General features: G+C 43.0%; 1 protein-coding gene across 7 annotated transcripts in view; it reads left to right on the forward strand.

The window, feature by feature from the left end:
* The window catches only part of zfhx3b (zinc finger homeobox 3b), a 328,411-nt gene that overhangs the window by 248,674 nt on the left and 55,663 nt on the right, over nt 1-24,074 (forward strand). For all 7 annotated transcript variants that reach the window (XM_046386999.1, XM_046386989.1, XM_046387010.1 and 4 more), the window contains one exon: nt 19,897-20,128. In XM_046386999.1, coding sequence (XP_046242955.1) covers nt 19,897-20,128 — 232 coding nt within the window. The remainder of the gene's footprint in view (nt 1-19,896; nt 20,129-24,074) is intronic.

Raw genomic sequence — 24,074 nt, forward strand, 5'->3', positions numbered from 1 at the left:
AGGGATTGGTTGTTATATGAAAAGGCACTGAGGTGTTTCACTGATGATCCTAATCAGCAAAAGCACTGACTTCTCAGACTGAGAAATTCAAGTCGCGACGACCTCTCCACATGAATGATCAACTGCCAGGATCGACTACCATCCTCAGGGACTGTACAGTAGTTTGTAGTTGGGGTACAACCACAAATAGATTATTGCTGTATTCCACCAATCCTAATATTTAATATTTCCCTAGTCATATTTAACATTTTTTGGGTAGCCTCATAGTAAGAGCAGCCGAATAAGCCAAAATCGTCGCTCTAGCCAACGTCAAGACAGAAATTACAGCAGGTACAGTGAGATGTACTCTTGTGAATGACGTCCAGCGGACGCCTGGCCGTACCCACTCACCCACCCAGACATTTCTAAGAAGAGGAGGGGTGGGAGGAGGATGGAGAAACAGACAGGGGAGAGCGGTTGGAGGGATGGGGTGGGGGGGCACGCGACAGGAGGGTTGGAAGGATAGATACTCTGCTAATTATCATGGCTAGCCTATGATTGTACAGTAATAGTGCTCAGTGGGAAAGGTTGCAGCAGTTCCAGGAAGAGCTGAGCTCTGATTTACTGGTACTACCGCTCTAATAAAGCGTTCGCTGCACATCCTGGGAGACAGCCCATTCTCTCCTTTCACATGCACAAGTGTGTGAATGCACACACAAACAGACAGACAGACAGACACACACACACACACACAAACACAGAGCAGTCTAGTAATCTGAAGTGCCAGCAGATGACAACATAAGCCTCATGAAATGTATCATTTTAATTGCTCATAGAGAAATTCTCATAATATGGTTCAGTACAAGTGATGCACAAGTGATCTGTGACTTAACATCAGAGTAGGGACGAATTTAAATTCTGCTTGGATTTGTGTAACACCTCCTCAGTCAACACACATCGTCATGATCCTGAAGATCAGTTCCTGAAACCCTCTTTGTGTCAGTGGTTGCCTGCAAGGTGTTGAACTCTAGTGTCTTACCTCAAACATATCTCAGTTACTCTGAAAGGTGGGTGGAACAAGGAAGGAGTGGCCTGCAACAGAAAATTAGGCTAGACTGGAGAGAGGAGCTGTCTGGCAAGTAAGGGGGGCTAGCAGAGCTTAGTGTTTGGCAGTGTGTAAGAATTTCACAACTCTTCTAGCTCCCACCCCTTGAGAAGGCCAGGAAAGGGTCGGGCTTTGACCCGTGGCACAGCTGCTGCTGCTGCTGCTGTTGCTGCTGCTGCTGTTTCTGTTTCTGCCACTGCTGCTGCTGCTGCTGATTGTATGTGCAACTGCCTGACTGTGGTGTTGCTGGGATTTACAAAGTGACAGTGAAAGAAAGTGAAAGAACATGAGCAGAAATCTGCTTAGACAGGGGACGCCGGTCTTTTTTCAGCTTTTTTCCCCCTTAGTTGTTTACCACAGTTGCCACATTTTTAAGGGCCGGGTGCATTACAGACCATATTCTCCCTCCTGGGTCTCTGGTGCAGATAGAGAAGCGTTGTCTGTGTTCCATCACACAGAGCCATACAGTAGGATCATTAGAGAAATGATAGAGATGATGTGTTACAATGCCAGCTGGAAGTTTGTGAGCCTTGGACATTGTGTTAATGATGTTTGGTTTTGGTTTGAGCTTTCTGTTTTTTGACAAGAGCAGCAGTGGACGCTGCTGCTAATATGCAAAGAAGCTACTGATCCTGTTATCTCCAGCCTGATCAGCAGAAAAGACACATTGGCGTTTGACAAAGGATGGAAATAGGCAATATAATATGAATTTTGGCGAGGTACATCATAGTTCAAGGCATGTCAATATAAGCTGGGATGTACACCTCCAACCAGAATCTTCTTTTTGTGTCTTAATCATTCACACTCTCTTCTCAAACCTTTTCACCTTTTTTCACTTCTCTTCAAAATTGATAAGCCTAACAAATGCTCCTCACCATCAAAACAAACCAGTACACAAGTGGGTGGTCTAGAATGGAGATCTGCTCAATGTTAAATATCTTTAATCCAATCATGCTGAAAAACTAAACATTCTCTTCAGCTAAATCATCTGTCTGCTTCCACCATCCCATTCCATGCATTGTATTGTTAACCTTATTGTCAACAGACTGATTCTCTTATTAAATCAGCAGATCTACTTACTACTACTTCCATAAAAGAAGGCACATCAAGCTTTCCAGACTTGAATTTGTCCTTAAATTTTGTTATGACAAATGGTAAAATGAAGTTCTTCCCATTGAAGTGATTGTAGGAGATAGGGGTATTATTGAGAGGACAATTACGTAATAGAGAAACTTCTTCCTGCACCAACTCAAGGGTCTCTGTGTTTCGCCCACATTGCACTCTGCCTTTGCTTGGTTCTATCATGTCAACATGATACTGCAGACATGCACTGATAACCCACTTTTGTATTGTCCTTAAAACAACCCTGGTAATCAGTGGCCTCTACAATGAACTTATGTATTTGCTAGTCAAACTGCAGTAAAATGAGTTGCCGTGGAGGCTGAATGTCATTACATTTACATGTACACAAATAACTCAATTACTATGAAGACCCACATTAAAGTGATTGATGAAGGCCTTTTCATATTTTGTAAGAACCAAACTTCCCAAAATCCATGTTTACTTGTGTTGTTTGAGGCTTGAAGCTCATATTTAGAATTATGCATTGTTACCTGCAGGCTCGCAAGAAATATTAATATAGTAGCACTAATGCTAAAACTGTACCACTACCACTAATTTTTCTGATTTTTACTCGTCTACTGACAGAAATCAGACTTAGCTGCTCACATACCTGGATGTAACTGATATATTTTGAGTGCTTGCAAACACACTGTGTGGTTATTATGGCCTGTATGAAGCATCTTGGACGTCTTTTTTCCCAGCTGGTCAATACATGTGGCGACCTTTAGCCACCGCACCTGAAAGACTAACAGTGGCAACTGGCAGGTAAACAGTGCTTTAATGAGGCTAGATGTAGGCTCCTGTGAATCTGTGTGGCCGCTAAGCTGAAGGGATGGAGAGAGTGAGGCAGGCAGGCTCACCGGCTCTATGCCATCAATACATCAGTGGCTAAGCCGCCAGATTAATGGCCTCCAAGTGGTCAGGGCCACAAAACTACTCAGCTCTGAGATCTGTGTTCAGCAGAGCTGTACATGAAAGCAAGGTAGGATGAAGAGACTGACGAGGAGAGGAAAGGAGGTCTTAGGTACCAGGATGAGCACACAGGGACCTCTATTCTGTTTGGGTTTGGCCTACAGAGTACAGTCATGGGACAGATAAATTTTACAGATTGATGGATGTGTGGTCCTGGCTGTTGTTTCATTCCCCTTGCCTTGTAATCTTCCACATGTACAGTAAGTCCAAAAGGAAGTTTGAGAACTCAACACAACATTATGAGCAGTATAATATTATTGTAGGTACAAGTATTAATAATTTAGTTTTTAAGCACAATGTATAGTCCATCTGGCAGCTGTTTAGGTAATTGCACAACCAGGTGGCATTGTTGTTTGTTGAAGGCAGCAGGATTCAAACCTATGCCTGATATACAGTATTGCAGCCATTTAAATTGCTCCTAAGTGTGCAGCGCATGTACTGCCTTTGTTTTACCCAGGTTTTTCTATGTCTTAACAAAACTGCCCCTAAGGTCTTTCCATTTTGTGGTGCATCGATTACTGCTGGATTGCAGAACTTCAGCAATTTCTCGTCTGGATTTCATTGGCTGTTTGTTGTTAGTGATGGGTCAGAGAGATGCTGATGCCTGCAAGCATGCTCTCCTCAAAGCAGTCTATTTTTGATGGGTTATGTAGCGCAAAATCTGATGTGAAGTACTCTGCAGTGAAAAGTTCCCCTCACCTCTCTGTGACCACCAAGGCTTGAGTAAAAATTAGCCATCCACCAGTTTCCTCAGGACCATTTTGTGGGTAGAAATGTGAAATACTGGGGCCTCTGAGGCCTATTCTGTAGTGCCAAAAGAGTATAGCTTTCTCTTCCTGAACTTCATGCGTTAGTTGTCCATCCATGTTTTGCCTAATTGCTGTGTGCTTGAGTTCAGGGTTAGAACTGGGAGCTATAAATCTATCAGTGTTACACAGACAATGTTTTCTCCAGATGTAGAGGAGAAGATTTCATCCTTTTGTAATTAAGCGGTTCAGTCCGGGGTGTCATGCGGTTTTTATTGGGGGGCCTGGAAAAGATCATTTTGCACCTTGTTTTCTCATCATGTCTTTTATTCTTCTATACAAAAGATGGATAAAATGGAAAGATGAAAATGAAAAAGTAGCAGAGAATAGAATCTTGTTGAAATTGTAATATGGAAATTACTACGTAGTGATGTAAGAGGTAGCGATGTGGAGCGTGGGGTGGAGGCACAAAGGGGACCAAGGCATAGTCATGAAACCAAGGCAATTACTTAGTTCTCCAGATGAAGGGAAAAAAGAAATCTTTTTCAACTCCAGGAATGTTCCCAAATGTTATCTTTCCCACGGGTGCTGTCTTCTACACCTGTGTTCTACTTCAAACTTACTGCTGGAATAAGGGAGAGGGGGGGAGTGAGTTGGGGAAAAGTGATAGTGAGTGAGAGAGAGAGAGACAGCTTTAAGAGTTGGGGACAAGAATGCTCTTTAGCTTCTCAAGGGCACCGATACTTTATGGCCTTCACATTCCTTCATGACAAACTGATGCCCAGAATAGACGTGTTGGAAAAAAAAAAAAAAGGTTTAACTACCATGCCTTTTCAGCCCCACCCCAACATATCATCTCTGTTCCCTGCTCACCTTCACCTCATTCTGCTCCGTTTATGTGGCAAACCTCAGGGTCACGCTGTCCGACACTTTTCTTTTACTAGCCAAAGCTGTTGAAAGTGGGGGACTGAAGTACAGGCTATTGTTCCGCATAAGCAATGTCACACATTTGTGTTTTATAAAGTCCTTTTCAGTCTCATGTTGATTTACAGAGGCCTCTTTCCTCTGAGGTCTCTTCTGAGACCCAGACAGCAGAGGAAGTCTCCGTAGCCACTGAACTCCTAGGCTCACTCCCAGATCATATACTGTCATCCCTCACAGCCTTGCTTGCCAGCTCACAAACTCTCTCTTTTTTTCTTTTTTTTTTTTACAATGTCACCACATTCAATCAACACTAGCCCTAAAATTAAGGACTGCTGAATAATTCAGACTTGGATCCTTCCTTCAGATGGCCTGTCTCTGTCACTAGATAGGAATTTCTTAAATTTATGCGTGTTAGGTTGGAATACTCATGTTGAAATAATTTGAACCGTAAGGACTGTCTGTGCAGCTACTGTTTAAATGAGAACGCTGGGAGCCGTTAAAGTTTGAACATGAAATTGTGAGATCTGGAATGCAAATTATTATTCAAATGATCAATGTATTAATTTGCATGCTGAGAGGCATGAGGGAGAGAGAGCATCTTAATAATTTCTGTAAAGGAAAGTATTTTGTTGTTATTTGTTGGTGTTCCAGGAATGAGGACGTATTCATTTTTTGCAGTTGTGAGTCTCAGTGTGACCTGAATCTCTCTCTCTCTCACTCTTTGTCCTTCTTTATCTCACATCGTCATTATCACATGCAGAAAAATCTGTGTGTCGGTGCTCACCAGTGTCCAGAAACACATTCCTGTCTCTCAGCAAGCATCATTTCACAGATAGCATATAGAGAATGTTACAGCAGCTTTGGAGATGACTGTGTCCATGACCAACTCATTTCCAACCCTCTCTTTTTTTTCTTTTCTTTTTTTAAATAGAGTGTGTCCTTTGTGTTATAATTCAATCGCTCTCATTTAGCTTTATTTAGAAAAAAGGCAAAACCTTTTTATTCCTCCAAATGTATAAATTTCATCTCCCTATTTTCATAATCAGTTCCTTTTGAATGCTTGGAGGGATGAAATGCCAAAATGTGTGGAGTTAAGGGATATTAAAAAGATTTAAAGCATAAAGTTAAGTCTTAAGCAGTTCAAACTGTTTGTGTGAGGAGCCAAATAAAGGCAGACCCTTCAGAACATCTGAGATTTCAGGACCTGCTGTTTGTACTCCAATTTCTGACCATCTTCTCTTACACATCAAATGGAGCTCATCATTCAATTTCCCTCAATTTGCGACTTTTTTTCCTTTTTCCTAGGTGCAGTTTTTAGTCTGTGCTTTCATTACCGACTGGGTTGGGTGAAAAGGACGGAACAATTTGGTGATAGGTCTTTTGGTGTTTAGGATTATCTTTGATCTCTGGATTTTTGATGCTTTGAGTGGTCATATTAGATCAGAAGCTAGTTTGTGACAGAATAGCCTGTGGACAGCATGAAATAGAGAAAAAACACTATGCATTGTGAGTTTCATTGTAATAATTTACCATGGAAGGATTGAGTGGCTCATAGCAAAATACTCACCATGCTGTGTACATGTAGTTAAGAGAGATCGGGCCTTACATCTGGAAGGGAGGTTAGGACTTTTTAGACGAGAGAGCCAGCTTTGCAGTATTCCCAGTATTCAACTTAACTTTTAAATCATTAAACATGATGAAGCCATCTCCACAAAGTCAGGGGTTTATATATGAAAATCAAACACCATCTGCCATCTCTGATCAGAAGCAACAGCCATCAGGCCAGGGTTACCAAGGCAGAACAGGAAAAGCCATTAACTGCCAATCACTGCATCGATCGACAAGCCAGTCCACCACTACCACCCTCTCTCTACCCCCACCCACCCCTGCCCACAGACACACACATACAGTTCATCAGCTTTTACTGTACAGTGCGCGCACACACTCACACAGACATGCACATAGCTTTGCCTTTAGATCACTCTCCTTTGGTGTACCCACGCTACGTGATGAGTAACATTTGGTGTAGTTTGAATCTTTCCCGCTTGAACTGTGTTATCTTTTAAATTATCTCAAGTCTAGATTGCAGGATGAACATTCTGTTCAGTTAAGATAAAGGTTGTCTGACTTTTTTTTATGGTGTCTCAATAAACCTGGTGTGTTACTTGAGGGACAATCAAGATCCCATTCAAAAAGATATTTCCACCTGAGTATAGGTTTGTAATCTACTCATTACCGAAATGCATCTCAACATAGTCCATTGCCCTGTCAAAATGAGAGCACACACTCCTTTCTGTTTGGTCTTCCTCCCCATTTTGGAGTCAACCCTCAGATAAAAAGGGATATAATAGAGTGAGTGAAGGGCAAAAGGAAAGAAACTAGATTGATTCCTTTCTCCTCCTCTTTAACTCGTGTCGCTAGAACTGAGGGTCATTAGAAGAATATTTACCTACTTCCCAATTTAATATAGATGCTGTATATCAGAGTGATCTGGATCAGAGGTCAGGGCTGGGGGGAGCAATTAAAGCATGAGGTTCCAGAAGCTCTGGGCCTGTCCCATTGTGTATGTTGTTGGCAGAAACAGATTGGTGAGCTAAAAAGGAGGCAGAGGCGATATCTATTGAACATGGCTGTATTAATTAATTGATCTTTGTTACTGATGAACTAGTGATGCATTAGGCAGAGGCACACGTGTGTGTGGATGCACACCACGCACAGACATAAACCTGCGCTGATATGCACAGTTTTTCCCTTATTGTGTACATGCAATGCACTCGCACTAGTTCAGCTATTACACACCATTTCATACGAGTTAAACCAGTGAACAGTTATATATGCTTGTCTGTGCTGTTGATTTTTATATATATTTATATATATATGTATATCTTTTATTTGTACTAAATGTGCTGTATTTTCTGTTACTTGGTTGGGTTAGGTCAGCCTTCTCTGGGGCCACACAATAACCAGAGACAGAACAGATATGATGGATGTGGCCTGGGGCCTATGCACTCGCTCTGCATCTGCGGTGGCCTCATCCGCACATCAGCCACAGGGAGAGGGAGGGAACACAGTAGGGAGGGAGGGAAGAAGGGCAGAGATACAAACCAGACCAGCCATTTTCCTCGTTCCGCTCATAAATATTTGTGTGGCTGATTTATAAACAGTGGAGCAAGAGAAGAGATCAAAGTGAACTGTAACGCTTATATAAAACCAGGGCTTTTTCACAACGCTGCACCCTACATGATCGTACCTATTAAAGACAAAGCCTCATATCAGGGATTATATTGCCAAGAGCCAATGGCCACTCACACTTTAGAGCTCTGTTTTCTCCCAGTTGTGATTCTAGTTCTCATAGCTCTGTCTCCAAGGTTTTCAAACATTAAAGGCCATCAGTGTTGTAGCTAAAACTCAACCTGCCCTCAGCGTGTGTAAACTCTCCCAAGTTCACTGGCTTCTTAGGTGGATTTTAAATGACTGCAGTAGTGCCAGCCATATTAAAACATAGCAATGCACTGAAGAGTCACTGGGCCCTGGTAGTGGTGGAGTCGTGTTCGTCACAGTAGACAGCTGCACATGCTGAATCAGGCAACCAGCTGGCCAGACGCAAGACAAAGACCAAGCCTCCTGTACAGCAGAGGAGGGATTAGGGTGGGGTGAGACAGTGTGTGTATACTGTTTAAATGCATGTGTTTGTTGGAGTAGAGTGCTGGCTTAGCACAAGTTTATGTGTGTAACTACTGGCAAAGACAGCACTAGCTATAACACTAGTAGGCCTCCTAGGAGTAGCACAGACATTCCACACCTACAGGCTGTGTTTTGGTGTGTGTGTGTGCCCCCCTGATTAAGAACAGTGATAGCTTCAGATGCCGAGGAGTGCCGTGAAGTTGGCTGTTCACTGACCTCTGTGGGTGGGGGGAATAGAAGGGGTAATAGGAGAGAAAAGAGGGCCTTTTACAAAGGAGATTCTCCCCTTTGTCCACCAGCAGGACAGGATGTGCTCAGTGTGGTGAGGTCTGGGAGAGTTGCTGCTAAACAGCCTGTCTCTCTGTCAGTCTGTCTGCATGCAAGTGCCTGGAGACACCTGGTTCTCTAACTGTGGGAACACGGTGGCATTTTTTTAGACACCTCACCTAGCGCTTTCATAACACATAAGTGCAGGTTTTTGTACAACTGCATAGTAAAGTTTTGTCACTTGGCTCTGTATTACAAAGCAATGATTTGATTTGAATCTGTGTATAGTCATTGGACAGACAATCCAGATCTGTTTCTGTTGCCCTTCTCTGTGGGATGAGGTTAAGCAGCAGTTTGATGAAGCACCCATTATATGTTGCTGCGTTCCCTAAATTCTGTTATATATATTGTATATGACATGCACGTTTGATCAGGTGGGCTGGCATTGTAGGAGGGTTTGAGAGAGAGTTGACTGCAGGTTGTCTTACCCCTGGTGTGCCTGAGTTTCTGTGCGGGGAGTTCAAAGTCCTGCTGAACATCAGAGGGCTGATGCTGAGTGAGGCTGACTAGCTGCAGCCTGTGGTCTGGGAAGGGTTACTGAATTATTACTGATGGTTTCAGGGGTAACTGTCTGACCACAGGACTGGGGAATATTAATCATTTATTTGATTGTCCGCATGTGCTGATTAATCAATTTGAGTAGGATCTGCAGGATTAACTACCCTATTATTCCCCTGTAAGAACAGATAAGAGATAAGACTTTAAAATATCATATTCCATTTATCATTTATTTTTAGGTCCCTGCTGATGAGGGTGAAATAAAAACTGAGGTGAGATTAGGCAGAACAGCAACATGGGGGAAGGGTAAGAGAAGGAGGGATGAGGGGAGGAAAAAAATCTCTTAACTGCAGATTTTAGTACTTCATAAAATGGGGAAAAGATACAGCTTTGTTTTTCTTCAAACATGGCATAGAAAAACGAAGTTGTGCAGCTGGGAGTGAGAGAGATGAGAGAAAAGAGGGGCGGAGAGACAAGAGGGAACAGGAAGTTGATGGGAAAGTGATAGCTGTCTCCACCTGGAGTATAGCCTGAGCTGTGTGTTAAGAGGGAAGGCAAAGCAAGAGAAAGGAGGGAGCTGCTGCAGTTGACTCCTATCCTGTACTCTGGTTTGGGTAAGTTTTGCTCTCATACCAAGTATAGCTTGCTAAACGGGTCCAACAATGGCAGTATTCCTATTTACCCCACTCACTATCTATTCAGTCTATAAATTTTCAATCTGCCAACTGTTTAATGTGTTGTGTCATGTGGTAATTCCTTTGATTCCAACATGCCTCCGTTTGTAAATACAAGAGGCACTCAAAAGGCTGTGGTTTCTTTACAAGCAGGGCGCCCCCGGCGCTTTGGTTGGGAATGCACTGAGAGGGAGAAAGAGTAAGGGAGGGAGCGAGAGGTGGTTAGAAACAGTATACACTTCCCGTTGCTCTTCTGCCAATCCCTCTCCCTGCTGCCTCTGCTTGTGCAGGGAGGCAGTGTGTGAGAAATGTGAGAGGGAGGAGTTTATCCTCTCTCCTGGCCGAACACAGCTCCATAATTATGCACTTTTCAGCAGGTTTTACCTTTAACACTTTCCTCCCGGGGTTGAGATTAGTGCTCACCATGCTTGATTTACTGCACAATTACTGAACAAGAGCTTTATGCAATCAATAAACAGGAAGGGGAAAAGTGGTAGGCTTTGAAGTAAAGTTTGAGATTTTTTGCACGATTGAGCATTGTATATGGTGTAGCCAGTAAGGGCAGCTTGGCTGCAATGCCAGGCTGTGAAATATCTATTATATCAGGCACGCCTCTGTGCTTTACCAGCTCTCTAAGCCTCTTTATAGTGCTCAACTACTGGAGTGGAAAATGACATCTTTTTTTTCCTGGCCATTGCTTAACACAGGGGTCAACAACAAATTGTCTAATAAGGACATTCCTCCAAAACATTAGATTAAAATCACAAGTTGTCCTATAAAATTAGGACTTAATGTGCTCTTATAACTTAACATGCACAAGTTACATGAGAAGTGATACAAAGAACTCTTGTGTGGTAGCATGCTATGCCCTGTATTAAATGTCTCCACATGGGCAGCTAGCACAATGACCTCCATGATGACACTTCCTAATGGCTTGAGCAGTTATTCTGGGAAGCTCCAATGACTGGCCATCACAAGTCTTTCTGGAGCTTTGTAAAGCTTTTTGCCAGCATGACTTAAGAATGGGCCCCCTCCAATTAGTCTGGTCTGTGTTTGATTTTTAGTGATGACAGCTATATCTCAGCTGCAATTATGCTGCACTGGGAATGATGAGGGTTTAGGTTATTGATCTTCAATTGATCATCCCGATCAATGAGCACTTTTGTTTCATTTTTATGGAAAGCTCAGTTATGTTTTTTTTTCCTTTGCTAATGAGCAGCCCCAACAGAATGACTATTCAAAGAAGTCTATGTTAGTAAGGTGCAAATGTATTGGTGATGGAGTTGGCTATACTCATGGGAAGCTGCACAGAGCACCGGTTTTTAACACTGCTGCACTACCTCCCTATGGGCTTAGGTCAAAGGCTGTGATCAGTGTTGTGAAGAAAAAAAAATCAAAATTTGGTCTTTATGAGAACCAGCTGTGTCTTTTCTGCATTTTAATAATAGCGTCCTAATTCCAAAAGGCAGTAGCTTAAAGACTTGTTACTGAAGTATAAACAGGACGGTTCAGAGGATATGTGTGTGGTGATTTTTACTTGTACAAAGACCCTGACACTCTAAATAATTCACATTAAAGACGTAGTGGCACTGGTGGGTGTTTGGTGTATGAATTGCTTGAAGAACCCTCAACAGCAGTTTCACTCCAACAGGGTGCTTCAAGTTCCATGGAAATAAGCGCACGTATAGAACCACTCTGTATATTCACCTCCACTCAACCCCACTCCACCCCATTAATTTTCATTTTAAGAAGAGGATCTCTCAAAGGCCATGTTGCTCCTTTTGTCAGCGCACTGCTGCTAATAAAGATAGCTGCGTAAGACTGGGTTAAATATTGACACTGGCTGAGCACATCATCACTGTTTTTAATTAGCTGGTGTCTCTAGCAAGCTTGTGCGAGGGCAGTGCATGAACAACTAAATATTTCCCCTTACGGGATCTCAAACACCCTCTCCCCAAAACACATTTCTATGAATTTTACATAAAAAAGGATACAGGATAGTCAGAAAACATACAGCGTTACAGCTATCACAGCCTTATTGCGTAGCCTGAAGCAGCAACCAATTATGTGGTAATGAAATATTTACACTACCAAACTGAGACTGCCAGAGGTGAAAGCTAGATAATACAAGCCTGAGGAGACTGTATTCTGTGTCTCCTTTCTACCGCTACGTCAGCAAAAAGGTGGAACAGGAGATCAGCTAATGACAATAGGCTTAGAAGCAAGAGCGTGGGCAGACCTGCAGTTCAGTAAGCATGGCTTTTGGTCACCCCTACTGCTGTGGGCACATTTAAGGGCTTTTTCTAGGTCATAGTAGCCAACAAGGCCGGAAGAGGACACATAATCGTGACACTGACTCTCTAGAAGGCTACGTCAGGCCTGTTAAGTGTTACCTCCTGAGTTCTGACCTCTGACGGCTACTCCCTCACAGTGATATGGCAATGAATCTGCATTCACAGCATAGTGTGATGTTTGTTCTCGAGGACTAATTATGTTTGGGTAATGTTCCTGCTCTGAATTTAATTCTCACAGACTGCATTAATCATTACAAGTGGTGTTTGCCTGTATCTTAATCCGCCACACTCTTATCCCCCAACTCACAGCCTCCCTCTTTCCTATAAGACTGGCCCACCTCTCACCTTCTACACCTTCTACACCTTCTACAAACTCTGTTTCATCCTAGGCTCTCCATTCAACAAGCCTTTCCTACCCTCTTGCAGCGGCTCCACAACGCCATACCATACTGCCATTGTCTGGCTGGCAAATGACAAATGAGAGGCAGTAAGGTGTTGGAGAGTCTTGTCAGCTGTGTGGGTGTGGGGCTGCCTCTGCCTTTGCCCTTCTGACACATCAGTGACCTATAGTACAGCCAAGTCCAGGTCTAGATAGTCAGTCATCTTCTTCCATATGCATGCACACTTCCATTAACACCCGTCTATAGCTATTTCCTTTACAACACATGGAAGTTGTAGATGTACACAAGATATCTGTTTGATTGATAGCTTTAGGTGTGTAGCTTAACAACATCAGGTATTGCTGTGGTTTGCAACCACACTAATGACTCACAGGAAGTATTTGAAAAAGCATACTTAAACACACAATCAGTACAAGACTTGTCACGGTAGGTATGTCGGCCTGATTTCTTAGCCAGAAGACAGGGAGTGGTTTGCATGGTAGTATTACTCTGGATGCAGTCATCTCTGTCAGAGAGGAATACTCGGATTCTGAAGAGCTGACAAGTTTAAAGAAGGCATCCCTTATCTGTTTTCTTACAAGCACTATCACAGCCAAAGGCCTTGTTCTCTCCCTACCTAATAGCAACTCCACACTGAGTTGTTATTGTAATAAGAGTAGTAGAAAAACACTCATGCGATGAACTATTATTTAAACTCAAAAGCTGAACATGTCATCCTGCCACATGCCTTCTGTTTAGCTAAAAATGAAAATCAAAAAATGCTCTCCTCCAGTCTTGTACAAGTAGTTATTGTCACCAATGTCCAAAATGGAGGGTTGTGATGTTGACAGTACTGCAGGTAACGGAGAGAATGGCCAAGGCAGGTCCTGATTTGCCCGATTTAGCTTCCAGATGGTACCTTGCCAGTACACATGTCATCAAGTGGCTGTAACAATTGTTTGGGTACCCCCATGGCTCCACCCTGCTCTCGCCTCCTGCAGGCAGACTTATTGTACTGCAATTTTGGCAAGCTCCTCCCAGCATGGCTTTCATAAAAGCACCAGGAGGTTAAGCTGTTAATTAGCTACTGAAAGAGGAGGCCAACAGCTTGCTGTTAATTTGCTTTACTGTTTTTTTTTTTTTCTTATTTTGGGATTGACATCATTTCCTGCCTGTTTTGGAGTCACTGCTGTGTGTCACAAAAGCAGGACTGAGCTTATTAAGACAGGAGGAAATGTGTTTATTTGGATACGATTAGAAGTGCACATTATGTATGTATAGCCATGCTTATCCAAATGTTCTTAATGAGAGAGACCCGGACGCCCGTGTGTGGGGCTCCTGTGGGCATAGACCCAGGCTCGTTATCACCACACAGGGCATTGATCTCTCTACCGCCTGCTTGCTTATCCTCCTCCTCCCCTTTCAAAGATAGTGACTCGCACATGAATTATGTGGACACATTGATCATCTGATTGAGAGCTATTGTTTAGAACCCTGGGTCATTATTGAAGGAGGGATTACCCAACTCTTGTTTTGTGCGTGCGTACGGGAGAGTGTATTACTCAGCTCCTTGTCACAGCATATAGTGCCTTAGCTCACCTTAGATTTGTAACAGCTACGCAAATGTGCATGCTTACACACACACACACACACACACACACACACACACACACGCACAGCACATACAGCAGCCTACACAATCAGCATGGCCCAAATGACTGCCTGCATTGATTGCCTTCCCTCTGCAATTATGTTCCCATTGTTTACTTTCTAGCATCTTACTCATTCAAACGGAATTCAATAATTATTGCTTTATTTAATGTTAAAGTAAGTAAGAGTGGTGGGTGTGGAGCACCAGTAGCAGTATTGTCTTTAAGTGTATCTATGACCCCCCTCCCAGGCTACTTTGTTTCATAGGCCTATGTTAAGTCATCTTCTCCCAGGACACCTACAGCGATCCATCTTTACCTCGCTGCCCTCCCTCACAACACAGAGGTCCGTTTTGTTTCTCTCTTCCCTCCCAGAGACAAATATGCAGCCGGTTTTTATTCACCGGTAGTGATGGATCATTTCTACGGCAAGGCAGTAGAGGAAGCAACTTACCACATTATGGGCTTTGAGACAGAGGGGCAGGATGCGGTACAGGGGTGGTGGGGATTAGGAACAGTAAAGGAGAATAAAGGACAAGGGTGGGGATGAGCTTCAGGAAGCTTTAAGTAGGCAGTTTGGGCCTGGAATATACAGTCCCCTTAAGCCGCAATCTAACTTTTAGGCATGTTGCAGCTTGCAGTGGCTAATTCAAAGCATCCACCGCATTTGGCACCCAGTGGGGCCTCTGTGGTTTGAGCTGTTGTTCGTGCTGCTGGCAGGCAGGGGATCACAGGCCAAACTGCAAGCAGTCATTGACTACAGCCACTCTGCTTTGCTTTCCTAAATAACCTGCTTACGTTCCAGGGGAATCCCAGAGTGGAGATTTATGAGAATGAAGTACCCAACAAATCTCTGCATATGCAATGATACACTGCAGATGGTTGGAGTGGGGTCATTACATTAAATTATTTTCATTCTCTGGACCCTTAATACTCATAATTAAAATCAGCTGTTCTGAAATTTAACCTTATCCTGATTTATAACCTTCAGTATTAGGCAGCAATGGGCAAGTACCTTTTCAGATGTACTTTACAGTACTTGTGTGTGATGGCTACAGTTGTCACATAGGAAGACTTAAGCCACAAGAGTGTTTTCTTGTCACTTTGACCATAGTGTGTTTTCAGCCCAATAGGTATATTACACTGCCTCCCTTCAGAGTGAAATACACTTACCTCATTGGTTACAGTTGCTGCCATGACATCACTTTGTTTGAAGAACAAAGGTGCTGGCTGACTTATCTAACACATTTCAAGCCAGGAACTAGTTTGTACATATTCTTCTCAGGTGATAGCGAAAATCTGAATCCAACCTGTCATTACAGAGGATACAATTTTCCCATTCAGATATAAAACTGCTCTATTGCAGTGCATTGCTTAGCATCAGGTGTGAATTGCAGTTATCTATCCTGTGTAAAGCTTCCACAAAGTCCACGTATGAACACACACACACAGTCACACAATCACCAGCTTTTAGTGCTGAGAATCAGGGAGATGGTTACAAAACAATATCCAGATAGATACTCACTGGAGCTCTCACAAAGGGAATTTGGCAGCTCTCTTAGAATTGATAGCTATTTAGCTCACAGATAGTCATCTGTTTTAATGCATTAATTTTGTATTAACAGCACTGCCAAATTTAATGGTGGAAATTAGGGTGTGATTATAATGGTATGTAGCTGTGTGTGTGTGAGTCTGTATGTTCATGTGTGTTCATGTTTTTGTGTATATATTTCTGATGTTCTTTTTCTCTATACTTTTGGATGTGTTTGTTGCGTGTACGTGCTGTATTATACGGCTCCATTGGGAGCCATTCTTTGGAATTACCGACTCTCTGTCTCCCTTCCAACCTTCCAGTAATACCCACCTCTATCTTGTGTTAGTTGGGCTCTCTCAGCAACCACATTGTTTTGTGTTAAAGGTGCACTTTTACTTTGCATTTAAGTGGATGGAAATGCAGATGTATGCAGTGCTCTGGGTGGGTGGTAAAACTGATACAGGCCTGTATTGCCCACTCAGAGGGCAAGGTGCACTGTAGAGCTGTGAGAGAGAGGATGGGGTGGTGCCCACACCGCCCCTGTCCCTCTTTACCTGAAAAAGCACAGAGCACTGCTTCAGCCTCCACAGAAAGAGATAAGGTGCTCCATGGAAGAGAGCGGATTGAAAAGCTGTGACTGCATTTTAAAACTATGAAAACATGCACAGTATAAAAAGCTGGACTGGGTGGTTGGAAAACCAAATTCTGTCTTCTTAGATGCAATTTAGAACATTTTTTAAAATGTTTCAAACAAAGGTAGTTAACTGTCATTTTGTATCATTTAACCAGCCACCATTTTTACACTTACTACAGACTGCAAAGAACTTGCATATTTCTTTTAAAACCCTTCATCATAACTACAATATGACTGAAGTATTTTAAGGCGCCAACAATCAGTTTATTTTTGTGATCTTCTCTGTTGAATCAGACCACACATACAGAACATTCATATGCACACAGCATGTCTGCCATGCCCTATTGAGTGCATCACTGCATTCTAGGCAGTCGCACATTTGTACTTGCTCAGCTGAATCTCCTATATGACTGCTGTAAATTCCCAGACAGTATTGAATCCATGCCACTGACACAGCCAGCTTGCCCCCATTATGCTCCACAGCTCCCCTCCTGTTGGGGCCTCGATAGGGCGTTTAGAAACCCCAGAGCCATGCCGACCAACTCCTCCCAGCTCAACATGACTTTTTCATTAAGCCGCCAAATTCCTGCACTCCAGTTGGAGGTGATTTATCAACTAGGGGCTTCATTGCAGGTTCATAGGAAACAGACATAGGCCCTGTCTCATGCATTATTATGTTTCACATTCAAAGTGTGTATGTGTGTGTGTGCGTGTGTGTGTGTGTCTCTATACTGTGTTTGGGCTCTCAGATGCAATCCTAAGAGCCTCTCGCATGGATAACTGCCACAGATTTCAGTGAGAGTCCATGTTTGAGAAAGTTACTGCATGTGATGATCAGAGGGGTTTTGTTCTCATGGGTCAAACTGAGCTGTTTTTCTCAGCACCACAGTATCATTTTGCCTCAGTCCTCCCTGAAATACTGACTTAGCAGGGGCCACCTCACTGATCAGTCATTGTTTGATCTCTTGCCTCATTCGCTGACTCTAAAATGCCCCAGTCTGACTTGGGTCATGGCCAGTGCTACAATGGTGAAAGTGGTGGTTTACAGGTGTAACCATTTGACATTGTTGATGGATCTACATGCACTGGAGCAGGCAAGTTTTGGCCCTGTTGAGGCCATGTTCCTGGCCAGTCAGGTTTATAGTGAATTATGGCCGATTCTGGGGCAGGCGGTCTCGGGTTCACTTCTATATAAACTCTGGGCTTTTTATGGGAAACTATAAAACTCCCAGGGTTTTTTTTTCCTACCTCCTGAGACTAGCTTTGAAGTTTCGGTCAGGTGCTGTCATTTTTTTAAACTTGTCTTCTTGTAGATTTTTAGAGTCTTGAGTCATTTGCGGCAAGAGCTCTCTTTTTTTAATTCAAGACATCTGCTCTGACTAAAAGCAGTTTGCATGATGGATTTGGTGTTATCTATAACTGAATCTGTCTCTCAGGTTTCTCTCTACCTTAATACTGATGCAATATTTGTGCACAGAGGAAAAGAAGGAAAAGGAGGAGGGCTCCCACAATATCCAGCAACACCTATTCATGACATCATGGATGGCTTAAAACGAGGCGAGAAAGGAGAGCACACAGAGACACAGAGCCTTTTACAATCACCTAATAACTCTATTACACTGAGCTGTGAGGCTCACAAAAAGGAGGGGAAAAAAACTCCTATTCCTTTTCCTGGAAGCGGTGTCTTAATGCACATTTTAGGTGTAGAAGTGAAAAATATGAAACCAAAGAGAATGAAACACAATAGCTCAGAAAAGCCCATAGCAATATTACAATATTGCCAGAAAATTAAACATTAGGAGAAAGGGACAAGAGCATTTTAGGGAGGCATAATATTGTTATGACTTTTTTTTTTTCACCAGCCTGTCAGCACCTGATTTAGATGTAATGCGGTTAAATGTCTAATGTTTCCATTGCTTTTACATTTTCTGGCCAGCCAACAGGGCATCCAGCTCGAGATAGGACAGTTCAGTTTTCTTCTAGATGAATGGTTCAGTTTTCCAAACCTTTATCTAAGTGTAAGCCTGATGTATGAGGTAAACGAACATAAGAAGGTTTATATGCTTTAAATGCACAATTGGTAATAAAACCTGAAAATAAAAAGTTGACCCAGCTTTGATTGCAGCTCTCAGCACTTTTAATGATTTGAGTTGTTGGCATACTTGTCAGACAGCATGTGGAAATTTATCATTTGCATTTTACCTGATAATAATATTGATTAAAAATATATATTAATAAATTGTGTTTTATAGATGACATATTAAAATACAGAACACATTTTTGTTCTCTCAGCATTCCTCACAGTTGACATGGAGGCCAAGAAGATTATAATAGAAAGAGACTTTTGGTGATTGGCATTGATTGCAGCCACAGAAATCCACAGTGAGACTCCACAGTTTGATATTAGGAGCTTCACGTGGCAGGTATGACACAAGTGACCGTATTGTGTCTGGGGCTTTAATTGTAAACATGCAGAAACAATCAGTGTGATGCTTTAGGATAGTGGTCAATAACTCTGTTGCTCACACCAGTCCCAGCCTTATTGTGTTGGCCTTGCATCATTGATTGAGTCATGCAGGAGGTAATTAGACTGGAGCTCTGTGATGTGTCAAGAGGTTGCGGTGGTATGGTGTCACCACAGGGTTTTAGATATGTTGTCACTCTGCAGAGGGTGGGATGAGGGCTGGATGAGGCCTGCTGTTGAGTCTTAGAGGAAGTTCTTGGGTTGACAGGTCAATACCAGTGCTGATTTCCTGTCCTCTGAAGGTTGTCCTCCTGTTGTGGAATGTTCCAATTTCTCTCAGAATGTACTAAATCCCCCTCCCGCCTCGCCACCGGCTGACTTTGCCTCCCTTTCTCTATGTGAGAGAAAGGATTTAACTCACCATGATCAATATTTAGTATCCCATGCGTGAAACAAGCAGATGTTTGGAGTTTCCTTTTCAGAGACGGGAGGCTTCTGTTGAGTGAAGGGGATCAATGCTCCCTTCCGTCTGTGAGGCTGAAGACACACAGCTTCTGAAGGGTGGCTGATGCGATTCCTGCCCGCCCTTGGGCTCCTGAGATTTGTGTGCCTCCCAGGCCTCTCCTGTCCTGTTAGCCCACTGATACAGACACTCGCGTAGACAAAGTGCGCAGTCCAAACAGTTGTCCTGAAGTGGAAAAGGTCTGGATGTTAAACAACAGGGCTGTGATTGGGAATTGATTTGTTCATTTGCCAACTGTTTGAGCGAAAGTGAGTCGGTGGTGCCTAGCCAGCTAGCTGCCATCTACAATAACCTCCTTCTCTCTCTCTTTTCCCTTACACTCTCTCTCTTTCTCTCTCTCTCTCTCTCTCTCACTCTCTCTCCCTCTCCATCCATCCCCTCCCACAGCACCTGCAGCAGCACGAAAACGCGGTGGAGGGTGATGCCTGCTACTACCATTGTGTGCTGTGTAACTACTCGACCAAGGCCAAGCTCAATCTGATCCAGCATGTGCGCTCCATGAAGCACCAGCGCAGTGAAAGCCTCAGGAAGCTTCAGCGCCTGCAGAAGGGCCTGCCAGAGGAAGAAGAGGATCTCAGCTCTATCTTCACCATTCGCAAATGCCCTTCTTCCGATACAGGTCAGAACCTGCCCCTGTGGCCATGTTTTCTAATCTCGTTATGTGTGTCTGTCTTTGTTTTACTCTCTTGATTTCTCTAACTATCCCAGTCTGTCTCTTGTACACACACAAACACACACACACACACACACACACACATCCATCTGCTCCATTGAGACACTTTCTGTCTGAATTGTCAAAATTTGCTTTTGCAATTTGTCACTTTTCCCTTTTACATTTTCCTCCCCATAAATTTAGTTTGTAGTTAATATTAATTTGATGACACATGAAACACATCTATATAAACTCAAATGTATGCTACTGTTTTTAGAAGGGAAGAAGTGCATAATTTTTCATTTGACAGAGCTTAGTGAAATTCCACCCTCCTTCAAAGATAAAATAACAAGAGATTTTTTTAAAAAAAAAAAGTCAGATGTATTTTTGATACTGATAGGATTTAAAAAATATTCCAGCAAAGCCTGCCTTGACCAGTAAAAACAGAGGCCCCTGTTAATGGAAGCTGTCCCTTTCAGCCATTAAAGACATACTGAGACAGAGCATTAAGGCCAGAGAAGGAGGAGCCGAACAACAACGGCAGCTGCAGCAACAACAAGAGCACCAAAAAACAGACACAGCTACAACAACAGTAGCATGACTGAAACAAAGTGCCTCAACTGCTCATTTATTATGGGCTGATTAGGAAGAGTGAGCTGTGGTCAATTAACACTCTTTCTAAGCAGAGATTTGGTTTTCCAATCACTTTAACTTCTGTGCCCTGACAAAGGGGCTCTATTGTGTGTTTCTCCAAGAGGGAACCATTACTTCCCTCGCACACATACTCACTGTCTGTGTTATGCAGGGGAAAAAAGGCCAGCCTGTGAAGACGCTTTGTTCCAAGGAGGCAGGGATAATGAAGCCAGCGGCCGGGAAATTGCGCAAAAGGCAGTCACAGATCTGAAGCAAATCATTAGAGAACATATTTAGCTGAGCAATTAGGGACAATTAAGCTTTCTGCTTGCTGCACTCCAAATATGTTAATGACTACAGTACAGTGGACAAGCGAACATGCAAAGGCAAGAGGAAGGGCCATTTAGGTTAAAAGGGTTGGGGGGGTTGGGAATTTATTTTTTCATGTTCAGACAGACGGAGTTGTTGTGCTGTTTGTGCTGTCTTTTTTATTTATTGCCAGATGTTGTGTTTATCAGTCTCTTTCTTCCCCCTCTTTTAACGTTTGATGTACTAGATGCCCTGAGTCTTAGGTTAGGTAATGGGCATCTGCAGTGGGGCTGTGTGTTGGCAGTGTTTTTGCACACACACACACACACAAACAGACAGACAGACAGACACACACACACACACACACAGTGGTTACTCCCTTGCTTCATCAAATTACAATAACCCTTTCTTACTTGAACAAACTATACTTTTATCTAACAAATTGTAAAAGGAATTCAGTTTTGCTGTCAGTGTGCTTTAGATTTAGTGTTTTTATAGTGTGATTGTGTGTGTGGATGAAATTGGTGGGATTGGTGTCAGTGCCTTTTTTTGGTTGCCTTGTAAACTAGATAGCTTTGCTGCTGTATGATATACATTTGTCTTACTAACTGTAAACCTTCATAGGAAAAATTCTTTGTGTTCTTTCACAATGACGTTCAGGTGACAACATAAACACGAGATCGGTGATTGCGACCCATTATTATGTCTTAGTCATTGTTTTCAGTGTAACGCTGCCCTCATTTGTGTCTTTTTAAAATGTGTTCAATGAAGTGGGTATAAAAAGAAAGACAAACAAGAAAAGAAGCATCTTGATCAAATTACTTCAATAATACCTCTTTGTCTGTAATTATTAACTCTAAAACTGCTGACTCCACACCTCTCATCCACCATTTCACACACCAAATGCCCTGTTCCAGCATCATCAGCTGTGCTGGTCCACCTCATAGCCACACCCTCCAGTAGGGCTGAAACATTCCCTCCCAGTGTAATATTTAATTTCCTCTTCGCTAGCTCTTCTGTGGTACAGGGCTCGTTTTTTGTGGTTGAGGCATAGTTGCTAAAGTGGTGGAACGTTCCCTGGCTTGTTAAAACAAAGTTGCCCCTGGATTTCTGGGTCACCTAGACAGTAATTCCCCTGCCTGCTGCTGTTCTGTGATCCTGCGAGTGGTTCTCTGCTGCAGTTTGGTGCTGGCCTTGTAGCCTGCCTGGGCTTTTTCCCAAAAGCAAAAGATGCCTGCTTTTTCTCCAAAGAGCTCACCACTATTGTGAAACACATGACAACATTGTATACAATACTGTCTTCGATCTTTACGTGTAGTCAACTGACGTCTTGCTATGACAACAATGGAATGAAGTTTGGCGAGATCGTGCGTTGTCTGATGTGTTTTGCTCTTAACAACTTTGCATATCAATGCATCATATGGGGATTCAACAAACACAGACTTTAAGGATTTGGTGCCCCATAACTCCTGTACAGAGGGAGCAAGGGCAGCAGAAATGAGGTTTCTTTCCAATTAGATTAACATAGGGATAAAAGGCTTGCATTGTTATAATTCTTACTCCTACTGAAAATGTGCTGCTTAGGCATGTTGCTCTGTGGCCCCACCTCCATTTGTCTTATTTAACCCTTTAACTGTGAGAAAACAAAGGGGGGCCTGAGAGGGTGCGCAGCCCCACACAGCTGCTCTGTGTGTAAGAAATCACCAAATAAGCTTAGCAATGACTTGAACCAATGCACTGTCTGCACCAGTGTTAACCTCTGGCTTTAAGGACAGTAGCTCATTACCAGGTGGCAGATAGACACAAAGAATAGAAAAGAGAGACATGTATGTGACAGAGGAGACAAGAGGGAAATGTGAAAGCTACCATGACGCATTCAGTTTTGAGGACAGTTGGTTTGACTGGATGAGGACAAAATATATTTTGGGTTTACAGAGAAAAGGTATAGCCTGTTGTCATCTTGATGTCATGTGTAGGGGTTAATGGTGACTGTTGGCAACGTAAAGCGTCAGGGTGCATGAGAGAGATCAGCATATGGAGAATAAGAGAAAGGAGTGAGGAATGAATGCAAAAAAAAGTGGGGGGAAATGAGTTTGGGGAGTTTTTGTGTGAAAGCTAGTGTGACACTTGAGCATATGATGACCCTGTTTCATATGAATGATGTTCACCAAGGCATGTAACTTGATGACACATTGAGGTTTCTCATTTCTTAACATTTAATCGACTAAAGTTATTTTTTGAGCGTAGAACAGAATGAGATCATGCCTTTAAAAGGGCAAAGTCAAATTGCTCTGAAGGGTGGATGCCCTTCTGAAAGGAATGTTTGCTTTGTTGTGTGTTAGCGAGAAAGTGAGAGATGCAGGAGAGAAAATTTTACAAGGGTGAAATATTAGTATTTTTCAGCAATGGTGTGTGTGCGTGTGTGATTATATGTATGTGTATGGAAGAGGCAGAGATGGAGAACAAACGTGGCTGACAGTGTGGATTAGCTCCTGCTGTAAATCTGCCTCAGTCACAGATGGCAGGCCCTTGATCGCTGGGCTGTGACAGCTTGGCTCTCATCGCAGGAGGAAATCCCTGTCTGTGAGTCTAGGAGGCTGGGAAGGAGAAGGCTGGGGCCGCCTGGGCAGCCACAACTCATTGTCTCCCGTCTGTGCAGACATAGAGGCATGGGTATTCAAGGGCAAAAACTGGCTTGGGAAGGGGTTATCGTACTTTGACTCTGCAGTTGTTTCATCCGACACACCATGAGAGCTTGTAAGTGGAAGCTAAGCCTCCAGTTAAGATCAGCGTTACTTTTAATGACCAGTTTGAGAAACTGGGCAGGGAAGCTGTGTGCATTATTAAATGGAAATGAGACTAAAGGATGCATACAAATTACTGCATAATAGTGGTGGTATTCAGTATGAGATCCATTGCTTGTTTCGTTAAAAGGGGTGCGCTTTCAGGGTCACACACCTAATAGTGAGGC

This window comes from Scatophagus argus, chromosome 1 (genome assembly GCF_020382885.2).
Source record: "Scatophagus argus isolate fScaArg1 chromosome 1, fScaArg1.pri, whole genome shotgun sequence".
Lineage (NCBI taxonomy): Eukaryota > Metazoa > Chordata > Actinopteri > Scatophagidae > Scatophagus > Scatophagus argus.